The sequence below is a fragment of the Galeopterus variegatus genome, unplaced genomic scaffold, assembly GCF_000696425.1.
Source record: "Galeopterus variegatus unplaced genomic scaffold, G_variegatus-3.0.2 Scaffold355, whole genome shotgun sequence".
Lineage (NCBI taxonomy): Eukaryota > Metazoa > Chordata > Mammalia > Dermoptera > Cynocephalidae > Galeopterus > Galeopterus variegatus.
The window spans coordinates 248,287-262,125 of record NW_007726466.1 but is presented as its reverse complement, the minus strand read 5'-3'; the positions used below and the strand labels follow the sequence as shown (position 1 = coordinate 262,125).

Here is a 13,839-nt window from a genome sequence, read left to right as displayed (position 1 = left end):
GTTCCCGCTCACTGGCTGAGCGCAGTGCAGGCACAACACCGAGGGTTGCGATCCCATTGCCAGTCCCTGGTGCGGGCGCGACACTGAGGGTTGTGATCCCATTACCGGTCAGTAGAAAAAGACAAAAAGGAAAAAAAAAAAAAAAGAAGAATGTTAAAACATACCCAGATATTTTACTCTATGAAGAAAATATCAGAAAAATTTGGAAAAAAGTATATATTTGCTTGACATAGCTTTACAAAGCAAAATAAGTTATCAATTCAACGCTTCCCTATTTCTGCAATAAATCAATTTCTTTGTGAAATACTAAATATCTGAAAACTTGGAATTTCATTCACCTTTACGAAAATTGAAGGGAGTGTTTATTTTGTACTCATTTCCTATTCATGTTCTGTAGGACAGAACATTGTCTTTTGAGGAGCAGAACCCTGAATTTTTTGGTCTCACTCTTTGAAAACTCGGTTTTGTGCTGCCATCTTGTGGTAATACTAAGACATGCGCCTACGTGCTGTCTAAAGGAATTACCTTTGTCCACAAGGTGGCAATAGTGGGAGGAATAAAAATTTTTTTCCAGTGTCAGAGCAGGTGTGAAATGTTACTTCTTGAAGAAAGAGTCTTCTCTATTATCACAGACAAGAAAATTTTTTTTTTTGGTTCTCAACAACTGAAAATCATTCTTCATTTTCTAGTGAAAGGCAGTTTCATATTCTTGAATACAGCTGTATTGATGGGGATATTATTCTTATAGGGATTCCCTGGACACACTAGTTAGAACATATGTGGAATTTATGATTTTTATGCTTTTCAGGAAGACTTCTCCCCACATATTGATCTTTCTTCAGCAAACACACTTAACAAGTAAGCATAGCAGTGAAGGCCCAAAGCATAATATAAAAAGATAAATCTATTGCACCAATACAATGGACAAAACATTGGGAGATTCTAGTATAGAGAACATTCTAGACCTTCTCTGAAAGCATCATTGTCATATGCTTACATTTTACTTCCTGATGAGGTTATACAAAGAGGCTACGGGGAAAGAGTTTAATACTAGGAAAGGCAACTGCTTTGACAAGTTTATGTATGCTAATCTGTCTTTGACTTTTGACTTTCAGATCCTTTATACCCAGCCATGGTAGACAAACCTGTACCATCACAAACAGTGGATTTGACCTCTCTCATGGCATAAACAATATGTTTACCTTGTTCACTACAGAATCCTCAGCTTGCTATTTTTCTGGCACAGTGTTAAGTGTCAAACAGATTTTATGACAAATGTCTGACTGCATAAATAAGTGAATGAAGAAATGAGTAGATAAATCAATTATACATTAGAAGCTAATCTAGCCAAGATTCTAGGTAGGGGAGATTCTATGCTCTTTTGGAACCACATGCCTTAACCCAAGGGCAAGATCATTGTTGGGAATTCACAGTCATCTAAAGAGCCATATGGGGCCAGAAGGTCCTTCCCTCAGTCTCCAAATCCTGGTAGGTAGAAAATTTTCAGGAGGGCTAAGCTTCATTTAAAAATATCTTTGCAACTAATGAACTATTCCAACCTTAAAATATAAAAACCCAAGCTTTTTTGTTCAAAGGCCAGAAGATTTGTTCTTCCTCTTACCTCTCATCTCTCATTCTTTCTCTCTCTCAATCTCTTTTTCCCTCCCTCCCCATCTCTCCCTTTCCCTCTTTAAAAATTAAAGTGTTGCAAAGTTGAAAGATGCTTCATCAGAAATACTAGAGCTTGTAGTTTGGGAATTCCCTCATTGCCTTAGGAAACTTTCATGTCATTGTGTACAATGATATGTACACAATAGAAAATTCTGGCATTTTTTGTTTTCTTTGAGTTTTATCTGGAAAAGGAGATGAGGGCACAACAAATCCATAAGAAGAAAGCTTGATTTTAGTGCTTCAGCTTTTACCCTTGAAAACTTGCCTCTGCTCCTCTGCTTAGGAGCACTCATTCCCATTCACATGTAGGATACGGAGAGTTTGAGGTTTATATTGTTTGCACAGTTGTAATTCCAGGTGTTTTACTTGAACATAAGTGTTTTATTTTTTAACCTGCCATGGCCATGCGAACAAGAAAACCTTCTCGCTTTGTGTGTGACACACCTCTTTCTGTAAGGCCAGTCCTCTGATGGGCTGCAGGTTTTGAAAATGATGTTAGTTTAAAGGACATAAAATGCACCCTTTTTTTTTTTTTTCTGGGTCAGAGTTAGTAAAATTGAGTGTTTACAGGAGGGGGAGAGTCCAAATTCAGTAGGGATTTTATCCACTAGTTGCCTGGAAATCATGAGAGAAGGACAGGGTTAAAATCATTAGGGAATTTAATTTAAAAAAGGAAGGAAAATATTTGACCTCCCTCACTGATGATGAAGATCTGAAGCATGACACTTGTAAGGTTCCTCCATGGAAATCTCTGGGTTTTGTCCTCTGACTTAATTATTTATTTATTTTGCCAAGGTTTTAAAAAATAAACCTTTATTATTTTGGTGGCTTAAAAGGGAGACATTTAATTTATTTCTCACAAGGTTCTCAGCTACACTCAGAGGCTTTAGAGATTAGCAGCTTCTATATACAGGAATTATTATTTTTTTCTTTTGCCATAGACAAAGATATGCCTCGTGATTCCTATTTGGATTGTTAGAGCTTTTGATTTTTTCCCATGTATGATGTTCATGTTATAAACAGCCCTAAAGCCTGATATTTCTAGAATAATGTTCTGTGAGAATCACAGTAATAATTCTGGGTCTAGTTAAGGGGAAGAAAAAGTCAAAATAGAGAAATGTATCTGCAATTTGACCTTAAGGTTATTCCTGTTTTCTTAGTTCACAGGTGGACTGTTGTCCTATCAACTAAGAGAATGAAACATCAGACTGGCTGAGAAAACTAAGGGATCTTAGCATGTCATCAATAATTAAGAAAGAAAGTTGGCCTCTCTTAGCTAGATTTGAGCCAAAAAGAAACCCTACAGTTCACTTTCAAATACTTCTAAGGGCTTTTCCCTCTTATAGTTGACTATGCCCAGAAATGGGCTTCAGATGGTTGATACTACTTACAAGTGAATAATGACCTAGACATGAATAGATTTTCCAGAATATTGCAACCCTTGTTGAATGAGTGAGTAAACCTGGACTGAAATTAATGCTGGCATAATTTGTTGTTATAAAATATAAATGTGATATTCAAACCTCACTCTTTAGTCTCATCAGTTGGATGACCAAACCTCTATAGCCCAAATGTTCTATAATGAATGGAATGAGACAAAAATATATTAAAATAAAAGCCATTGCATTAAAAAAAAGACAAATCTATAAAAGGGAAAATATTAATACTCCAATTTAGAGAGAGAATGTAGGAGCTCCCACATCTGAAATGGGGACGTTTACTGGGAATCCTGGAGGTGACGTGAGGGAAGCATCTCAATCAGTCAAGTCTGGTTTGAGTTGGGATCTGAAAGCTCTTTGAGTGTTTTTATCACTGTGGACAGAGCACAGGCCTGGGCAGAAGGGCGGCTCTTGGGGCTGCCTCTGCTATAACCTTGAGCAAGTCACAGAAACACACCCAGCCTCAGAGAGGGGTAGAAAATAGGGAATATTTTAGGTGTTTTAACTTGAATATTCTGAAGTATACTGACAGCACAAACATTCAAACAAATCGTTTGTTTACATCATATTAATGGTGTTATCTCTGAAGAGAGGGCTTACATATGATTTCAATTTTCCTCTTTATAGTTTCATATATTTTCAGATTCTTCCATAATGAGAATGCATAACATTTATTATCAGAATAGAAAACTATTTATAAAAACAAATCAATTTATTAAAAAAAGAAACTCTAAATCTAGGGAAAAGAAAATCACCTTCTGATTATTTGGCATTGGGTTGACAACTGCAAGGAGACTAAATTTTCTTCCCCACTGTTTAGTTGGCTGATATCATATAGTAAAACAAAAGATTAGTTAAGATTGGTAAGTCCTACTTCCTATAAGCAACGTGGTCTTCTTAACAGCGTGAAATGGCAATGCAATGAAAAATGTATTATATGGTTTCATGAGGTCCTTCTGACCATAGGCTTGATGTACTGGGTAATTGTTCTGTAGAGTAAGAACAGGTGCATGGTTTGACTTTATCTGCTATAGGCTCTGCTCTGTGGCGATATGGATTGTTACAGAAAGTGCAGTCTCACTAAGTCCTCTGAACATAAAAAAAGGACTTCATTAAGTCTCTTACACCAAGTCAGCTTTCTCAAATCCTGAGAGTTTCTTATTCAGCCTGAGAGGTTTAATTTTTAATATCAATGAATTAAAATGTTCGAGAATGCCCAACGGGCTAAGTTTAATAAAGAGGTTTCCCTGGGCTGCACCACCTAAAAATACGTATCAGGTAAGAAAAACTCCAGAAGTAAATTTATTTGAATTGGTTGTCAGTAAGGTACTCAGGGCCAGACATGCACTTCCTGTCTTAAAAAAGAGACAAGTAAATGTCTCTGCCCTTGTGCATAGAATGTACCCATGGTACCTGTGGATACAGGGCTGGCCCATTGCCCCTTGTTGGAATTAAGAGACCAGTCAACTCATTTAGTAAAGAACTACCTTTTAGCCCCAAATCTATGTAGCTGTTGATTCTACTTAGTTGTTAAGACACAAAGCTGATTATATTTTCTGTGTTTGAAAATATTTCTATATTTCTTTTAAAGCCTTTTGTATCTTTACTTATGTGACTTTCTAAAATGGAATAAAAAACAGATTTGGATAGGTCTCCGGTGATTTTTGTCCTTTCTGCTCTTATTACTTTCTATTTCCAAGCCCTAAATTGTGAATTGCAGATCCATTTTAGAATACATTTTAGATTCAAAAACCTAATGGATGTGAGATTGTCTTTAATCAATGTAACATGCATTTTCATTTTGTATGTTTCAAAATCAAAAACATTCAAATACCATGAAACGAGGTAACTGGCCTGCGGAATTTGAATGCACAGATAACAAGTGAATTTGTGAAATTTCCTGGAGTTTGAAAGCTCCTGGAAATAAGAAGATAAGGGATTAAAAAATGTTGGTATGCTCTGAATTAGCCTTGGACCTACCTCTATGGCACTAGCCATCACAGTGCAGAACTTGGCAAAGGCAGCTGTGCCTTGGGATCTTTCTAGTGACTTTATTCTTTGGAGCTCCAGGATGCCTCAATAACAGGTATGGTTTATCTGTAATTCCTACCGTGTCACTGACTCCAAATATAATATTAGATCTAGGTTCTGGTGCAACTTACTGAAAATATTATGGCTGCTCACTACCTGACCATCCCTACCACTAAAATAAAAACCTGTAATCAAACCTCCCTACTGAAAGGCTGTAAGTTTCCTCTAGATGTTCTGCTAGATAATAGGCTCTAGGTATTCTCCAGAAAACTCCCCCTGAACAGTGCCACCTACCGCACACTATATAGCATCAACGCATGTCTATACCATTTAGCCAACAAGTGCTCTTCCTTGTCCTAAGAGTATAATAGAGGAGGAAATGCCTAATCACTCTCCTTTAACTCCACTGGTTTATATTAAGACCCTATCCATTAACCTCTCTCTGGATTTTAGACCTTTGTATGTACTGGAATGTTTGGCTCCTTTCCCCTTCCTCCTCTTTCTGCCTTTTAAACTTTACTTTCACCTGGAAGCCTTCCCTGGCCAGCCCAGGCTAGCAAAGTGCCCCTGCTCTCCTCTCCTCAAACACATCATAGGCATCCTAACATAAACTTAACAAAGTTTACTGTGGTTGCTTAATTCATGATGTACTTTCCCATCTGGTTTGTAAACTCTATCAGTGCAGAAGCTGTACTTGGCCTCTTCTCCAAAGTCATCCTCAAGACCCAGTTCAGAGAAAGTACTAGGATAGTATTTCTTTGAGTTAATGAGTGGTGTCATCAAAATATTATGCATTGCCAAATAAACTTAACCTGGGACAGAAACTAGTTTTAACTGCCCATCAAAATGAAGGCTCTTTCTTGTGTGCCTTCTTAAGGAAAAGGAAGTGTGAACTCTAAAAGAAACTCTACAAAGTAAAGGAAAAGCAAGTGGAGAGTACATCTAAATACAACAACAAATCATACTGTTAATGAGTCAGAATGGGAGGGTCGATTCCGCAAAAGAAGACCAACCTCCGATAATGAGATCATTCCGTCCTTGTCAGCAGTTCTACATTTAGCAGCTTTCAGCAATGAACTTACCTGTTTTCTGGAACTCCAGGGAGCTACAAAGTAAAGGAAAAGCAAGTGGAGAGTACATCTAAATACAACAACAAATCATACTGTTAATGAGTCAGAATGGGAGGGTCGATACCGCAAAAGAAGACCAACCTCCGATAATGAGATCATTCCGTCCTTGTTAGCAGTTCTACATTTAGCAGCTTTCAGCAATGAACTTACCTGTTTTCTGGAACTCCAGGGAGAAAAATAAAACAAATTTCCCAAGTTGCTCTAGCTTGCAATTCAACAGAGAAGTGCAAGTTACTGCTTGGTCTCCCCCCCCCCTTTTTTTTTTAGCTGCTTCTATTTTCCAAACACCCTCTGCCTCCAAGTCATACAAAACCCACACGTGTAACTGAGAAAGCATTTTAGAATGGCCAAGCAACTTTCCAACATAGAACATAGAACATGGCTGGGAATGCTTGCTGCCATGTGGGCTAAGGAGCGTGGGATGGTACAAGGAACAGACACTCAACCAAGGTACAGGCATCTCCCAGTGCTTTTACTGCCTTTTTTTTTTTTAAAAAAAAAACCATGGGATGCTACTGCTGCCCCAGACAATGTCCTCTTAAGCAGTTAAAACAAAGTGATTGGAGCTACAAAGTTTTGCAGGTGGATGGTTAAGTCAGAATCTTTATTGTGAGTATGGGGCAGATTAAAAAGTGGAATGGACTGGTAGCCGTATATGATTTACAGTAAAGACACTATGTTAGGAATAATATCTAGGTGTTAGACATACGTATGTGTTACAGAGATGTGGGAAGTGTTTTCTTTTACAATCAGCACAGCAATAAACAAAACAGTGTAGTAAACTGTGGCAGTGTTTGGCTCCCCAGGGTCCAATTAGGAAACTTGATAAGTGTCTTGTAAGGTCTCTCCCCCCACTGATTTGTGGTGGATATAAGCTGACAATTCTCAGCAGATCCCTAGTGAGTAGTCTGCCTACTCCCATCATACATCTGAGTATATATGAACACCTTAAATTGGAATTCCAAACTCATTGTGGCCTGCTGTGTTCTTACTTGGCAGGTGTGTTTCCTCACAGCAGTATACAAGGGGAGATGTAAGGTGGGGCTACTCACACTGATTTTTTTTTCCTGTGTAGGTGCTTGTTCAATTTAATACCTACAAATAACTTGTGATGATGAAAGTACATCGTGAGGACAGGGGACTGTATAAGGGTACTTGTTACTGAGTTTAATTTGTATTTTGCCTCTTCAGAAGTCAACGTTTCCTCCAGATAGACAGGATAGTAGCTTTGTGGAGCTTGCAGGGCTGGTAATCAATGTTTAGAAGTGGATGCTGATACTAGCAAAACTTTTTCTTTGGTTTTGTTTGAAGGATGTCAAAGAGATCATGTATATGTAATGCAAAGTGAATATGGTGAAAGCTGCAGAGAAAAAGAATATTAAGAGATACGAGCGTACTTCAAAAGGTTCGTGGAAGAATGAAATTAAAAGATAATATGAATCTTTCCATGAACTTTTTGAAGACCGACCCCTCAAACACATACCAGTGATAAGAATTTCACGTCAAAAAGAAGGAGGAAGCCAAGGAACAGTCTAAAAGTAAGGTTTGTACTTTTTGAGGCTATCATATGACATTTGTTAAAGGCTGGAATTATACTGGTGATTTAATACTTGGAAGAATAGGTATTATTTTTTTTGTTTTGTTTTTTGTTTGTTGTTTGTTGGCTGGCTGGTACAGGGATTGAACCCTGGACCTTGGTGTTATCAGCACCACTCTTTAACCGGCCGTGTTTTTTTCTTTTTGACTGTAAGTAGTACCATTTCCTTTAAGGACTCTACCTCCATACAATGTCCCTGAACCCAGAATTAAGCTCCCAAAGATGGACCTTCCTCCTGGTTATACCCAGCAACGCTTCTCGCAGTAGACTGCCACACTCATGCTACGTGATATGTGACACAAACAGCAGGGCAAGCTCTGCTCTGAAGACCAGAGAAGCCCACACCAGCTTTTTCTGTCCATTCGAGATCCCGGTCTTCTCAGCCTTTGGGGCAGCATGCCAACGTTTTCCACTGCCAATCTCACTGAGCTCTTCTTAGGCAGTTTTATTCCTTTTAATTAAAAAGACAAGACTGCCAATTACTTAAACTTAATCCCCAAATGTAATTGTTACTTTGAAAGATTCTTTTTTTCCATAGTGCTCATAGAAGAGCAATATTTCTATCGCGAATCCTCGGATCCAGGCCTCGGCGCTACCAGAGCTGTACTCTCCCGAGTGAGCCACGGGGCCGGCCCTGAATATGATTATTTTAAATTCAATATGCTTTCTCTCTGGGAACTTGAACCCCGAATCCTCGGATCCAGGCCTCGGCGCTACCAGAGCTGTACTCTCCCGAGTGAGCCATGGGGCCGGCCCTGAATATGATTATTTTAAATTCAATATGCTTTCTCTCTGGGAACTTGAACCTCTCTTTTGTATATTATTTAAAATACCACTTTGAGCTTGTAGGCATGAAAAATATAATTTCTTTCCCATTTCACAGTTGGAAAAACTGAATTATAGAGAACAATGCTAGTAATTATCCATGATTAACAGAGGTGTATATGTAAATCAGCCTGAATATGTGTGTGAAATTAGATGTGCCAATGCCAGATAGCTCTGCTCATGTTTTTTTAAAGATGAATGCTTTCATATAAATCTGTGTGAGTTGGGCATACATCTCTCTGTGTGTTGAGCATATCTGAAAATCGACTTTGTAAAAATATGTGGATATTAAAGTAACTAAATATTATGTATTAAAGGCATTATGATACATAAAATAAACTAGATCAACGTTTAAAATTCATTGGATAGATGCATACTTAATGAATGTGAATGCATACATGATGGTTATTTATAATGTACTATAGATTTATGTATGGGTCTGGGTGCAACAAGGTGTAGACTGGAATTTGGGTGTACTTTGATCATTAAAAAGTATGGAAGAGGGCTGGCCAGTTAGCTTAGCTGATTAGAGCGTGGTATTGTAACACTAAGGTCAAGGTTTCAGATCCCCGTATGGCCAGCCACCAAACAAAAAAAACCCAAAACATTAAATACAAGAAGGTGTATGCTACTTTCTTAGGGTGTGAGGATTAATTGAGTTAATACATGCAAAAGCCTTTCAAACTCTATTGGCACATGAGAAGCCCACCATGAATGTTAGCTATTATTATTATGATTACTACTATTATTAGGCAAGGAGAAACTACTGTTATATTAAGGAGCTGAAAAAAGCATTTTCTTATTGATACCCAAGATGGTGTTCTACAGAAAATAAATGAAACTGTAGGACTTTTCTAGTGATTTTCACAGCATGGGCTATGCTCAGGACTTTTCTCCCATTTTTCCTTCCATCCCATTGGTGTCTGATTTCAAGAACCCATTCTCCATGTACTGGAGATAGAATCTGGCTGTCAGAATGCCAGGCCCACCCAGTCTCCCTTCGGGAGGAAACATGCCAGGCTGACTTCAGATTTTTGCAAGCATGGGTTGTTTTGGGTTGGACCTTAATTTTCTTAAAACTTTAACTTTGGGGGGTTTTGTTTTGTTTTCAGAGAAGGCTTTAGACAGCTGTATTAATCATGCAAACCCAGCCATGTGCAATGCGTTTTATCAATGATAAAACAGGGACTGAATGGCAAGCAGCTGTGAACAAACCCACTGCAATGCCTGAACCTGAAAGGTAATCTCAACATTTCCCAAACCCACTTGCCACACGGGGTTAGTGAATGGAAAGGCTGTTCACTTGGGATAAATAATCAGATGGGAGGCAAACAAGTGAAACACATTCCAGGATTTGTTTTTGTTTTTGTTTTAAAGTGGCAGTGATCAGAAAAGCATGGGCTGATTGAGCTCAGAGAGCCCCAAGCTCGAGGGAATTCTTTGCTTGAGAGTTATAAAAACAAAACGATGGTGATTTGTCCTTGTCCTTTTCCCTTTTTTCACCTCGTTTTAATTTTCTGAGGCTGTTTTCATCACCTCTTTCTGAACGTCCAGTCTTTCTCAATGTGAGGGCATCTCTGGGTGCACTTCCATTATGAAGAAGGGTGATGTGTAAGTAAGCTGGCAGGGAGAGAGGTGTTATCATTGCCCAGTATTTAGAGGACTCAGAAATGATTTGAGCCTAACAAAGTGAGAATAGTTCCCTCAGATATTTAGAGCTGACTCTTTCCTCATTTTACAATTCAGTGAATTTTCTGCAGCAATATAGTCAGGAGTATTTATGCAAATATATGCAATTTGGGACTCATTTAAGAATAAATAAACCTAAATTAAAATAATGGGAAAAAAACACCTATCAGAAACAGATCAAGAATGGAACACTGTATATATTTTAAACTAAAAAGCAGGGAAGCAAGCCGATTTCATTGTTTTGTTTTTGGCAGAGGGGAAAAGGACATTTGAAATTTTCTGATTGGCCACAGTCAATACAAATTACCCTTTGGTATAATTCCAGTATTATTGTTATCACTGCAGAAAAATCAAGCAATATGACGAAGGAAACGAGGGGAAATGCATTTGATTTATTGAGTCTTGTTTTTGTTTAATCACAGCTTGAAGGGGTTTAGGTCTGAATCCTGCTGTGACTCTGCTGTGAATCTCCAGCCAGTGTGATGAGTCTCTCATAGGAGGGGCGACCCTCCCATGAGAGATATTAACAATGACACAGCTGAACTGAAACATACCTTTCTGTTAGGTTGGAAACTAGGAGAGAACATTCTTTTTTTTTTTATCATGGGAGGACAGAAAATGATCCTTGTGACATTCTCCTCCTTTCAAAACACCTTAAGGAAATTAATCGGTTCAAAATTCTTCAGTCCATTTAAATCAACCAACTGCTTAGACACATGTTAGCACTTTAGGGATGAAATTTGGGATTCCACATAGATAATGACAATATACAGTACTTAATTAAATGAAAGTGTCTTGCAGTACAGTTATGACTACAGTGAAGTGTGCTTTTCATAGACATTTGGGTACTTAATTGGCACCAGAAAAAGGGTGACGCATCCTATATTAATAGTATTTCTTTCCATGGGAAACCGCATTTCACATAGGTTGCCCTCTTGATTGGAAAGAGGAGAAAAATGATTTGATGCCTGAGAAGTAAAAGTGTCCGTAAAAAGCTGGGAATTTAAGCACGGATAGTCTTTCTATAGCAACCTCTCACACCAGCTATCCCAAGTCTCAATGAACAGCTTTTCAATTTCCACTCGCAGAAGCCCGAAGTATTAGTAGTAAGATAAACTATATTCTCTAAAAACTATGGGATCTAAGAAAGCTAACTACAGTCTACCTACAATGTAAAATCAAACTAGGGTCATTCTCCAATCAGCAATTCAGTTTGCAGGAAATATAAAGTTCAAAAAACCCCACGTGCTTCAGTCCTAGCCAGACTTGCAGTATCTGACAGCTGTCCATTGTGAACAGTGTCTGGCTTCACTTTGTTCAATGCTTCATATATCATAATCCATGGTCAGATAGATATTTGAGTTTGTGGCTGCAGAACTGCTCTCACAAAGGACACCTACAGTCACAGTGATATTGTACAAAGCCCATCTTGGATGGAGTGTGACCTCTTTGAAAATGTTATCCATTGGGGCAAATGTGTATGAGGCTTGTTTTTCATATCAGGACATTTGCACGATGGCAACATGATAAAATGGTGTCAATCTCTGCAGCAACACTAGAAGAGAAATGTCTTAAAATAATTGTGGAATGTCAGGAATTCTAAGTGGGCTATTTTCCGTGAACACTGTTTTGTGTCAAGACTAAAAAACAGGCACATTTTAACAGTCTTACTTTTAGTGGCTGGGATAAGAAATGGATTTCATTGTTTTATGGAAGTTTTTTATCCAAGAGAGTTCTTATAAGCTTCTATACTAAAAATAGTTCAGACTCTTCTTAAAATTTAAGAATAACGCTTTCATTAAGCTGTCTAGTCAATCCTTGAAACCTTGCAATCCTCATATCAAATATAATTAAAATAAGTTTGCATATATGTGAATGCATACATATGCAAAACATTGCATTTTTGACACTCTGAATATCTACATCCAATTTGGCTTTAATTTTTAGTTTGGACAAGTGTTAATGAAATAAGATCCACTTTCAAACTTATAAAACAGCAGTTTTCTACCTTTAATTCAGAGCACATTTCCTTTATAGTGTGTATGATAATCTTATTTAATTGAATTTATTTTTTCCACACCATGCCCCACATGGCCTAGTTTCCATTTTTTCTCAGGTCTTTGAGTGCTATTTGCAAATCACTTTTCTGGAATTTAATTTCAATGGTAAGTTGCTTTCATTTCAAATTTTTTGTATTGTTTTAATTTTATTTGCCAATTTGCCTTTAAATAGCCTTAAGCTAGAGAGTTGTGGCTGCAACTTGCATCTAAATGTAATGTAGGAGGCAACATTTAATTTAAGTGTGTACAAAGATTTATGAAAAGGAATACAGAATAAGTATCTGTTATTTTATTTGTGTTTTCTAAGATAGTTATGTTTCAAAGGAAAAGCCAAAGAATTGGCTATTATATTGAGAAAAAGCAATGTCCTTGTTGCATTCTGGTTGAGTTTAACCTTTGGCAGTATATAAGTTTATTTTTACAAGTAATATCAATGACTTCAGATTCAGATTGTATAAACCCCCAAATGTGAGGGTAGTCAGTTGGAGGATCTGTATTTTTGTGGGCTAGAGGATTTAACTGGCTGTATTTCAAATTATATGAGTTTATAGTTAACATGTAATAAGGGATTTTCTTTTCTTCAATCCATATTCGAGTTTAGCAATGTCTTCCCAGCTACTGACCAACTTGAAGTTAGTAGGTCAGGTGACAGACCTTTTATATACCTATCAACTGGTATGGGGCAACTAATTGACTCATTCTTGTGAAGGTTTTAAAAATGATAATTTCTATTGTATGTGAATTTTGTGTATGTGTTTCTCCTTGTGTTTTGCACATTATAGATGATGGAGAATGACCCAGCAACAGAGCTACAGTGATAAAAATCATACTGACCTTGAATAGGGTGGGGGATTGTGGGTAAAACACGCTCTAAAGAGGAAAAAATAGTAAGCATCACGGACAGATTAAATATATAGGTACATGTATCTTTCTCATGCTTAGCTTTCAATTATAAAACAGATGAATTTCCAAGCCTACAGGATCATATCTCTCATAAAACCTTTGCCCTTCCTGTTAACACTAAAGTATCAAAGAGAGCTATTAGTAAGCGTTTTTAAAAAACTTAGCTAGAGTCTGGGGACAACATCAGATTGTAGCAACTCAAAATAGAGGATTCTACCCTGCACTGGGAGAAGCCACCACCAAGATTTTAGAACTTTTAGAGAGTTGGAGCCGAGGGTGTTTATAACAGTGATCAAATTGAAGTAATGCATCTTGGTCCTGGTTTTCTTCTCTTTAGCTCATAGCAGATGGACCCATGATAGCTATAAACTTCTTTTCTCTCCTAAGCCCTACAGCTCATATCAGCCTTAGCCAAGCATCTGGATAATTTATTTGGGGAAATACTAACTCAACTTTTCTTTTTTTTTTTTTTTTTTTTTTTTTTTTTTTTTTTT

The 13,839-nt window shown here is 37.5% G+C and overlaps 1 protein-coding gene across 1 annotated transcript in view; it reads right to left on the bottom strand.

The window, feature by feature from the left end:
- LSAMP (limbic system-associated membrane protein) overlaps window positions 1-13,839 on the bottom strand; it is a 214,438-nt gene that overhangs the window by 10,732 nt on the left and 189,867 nt on the right. Inside the window, exon 6 of the mRNA XM_008567901.1 lies at window positions 13,277-13,312. Coding sequence (XP_008566123.1) covers window positions 13,277-13,312 — 36 coding nt within the window. The remainder of the gene's footprint in view (window positions 1-13,276; window positions 13,313-13,839) is intronic.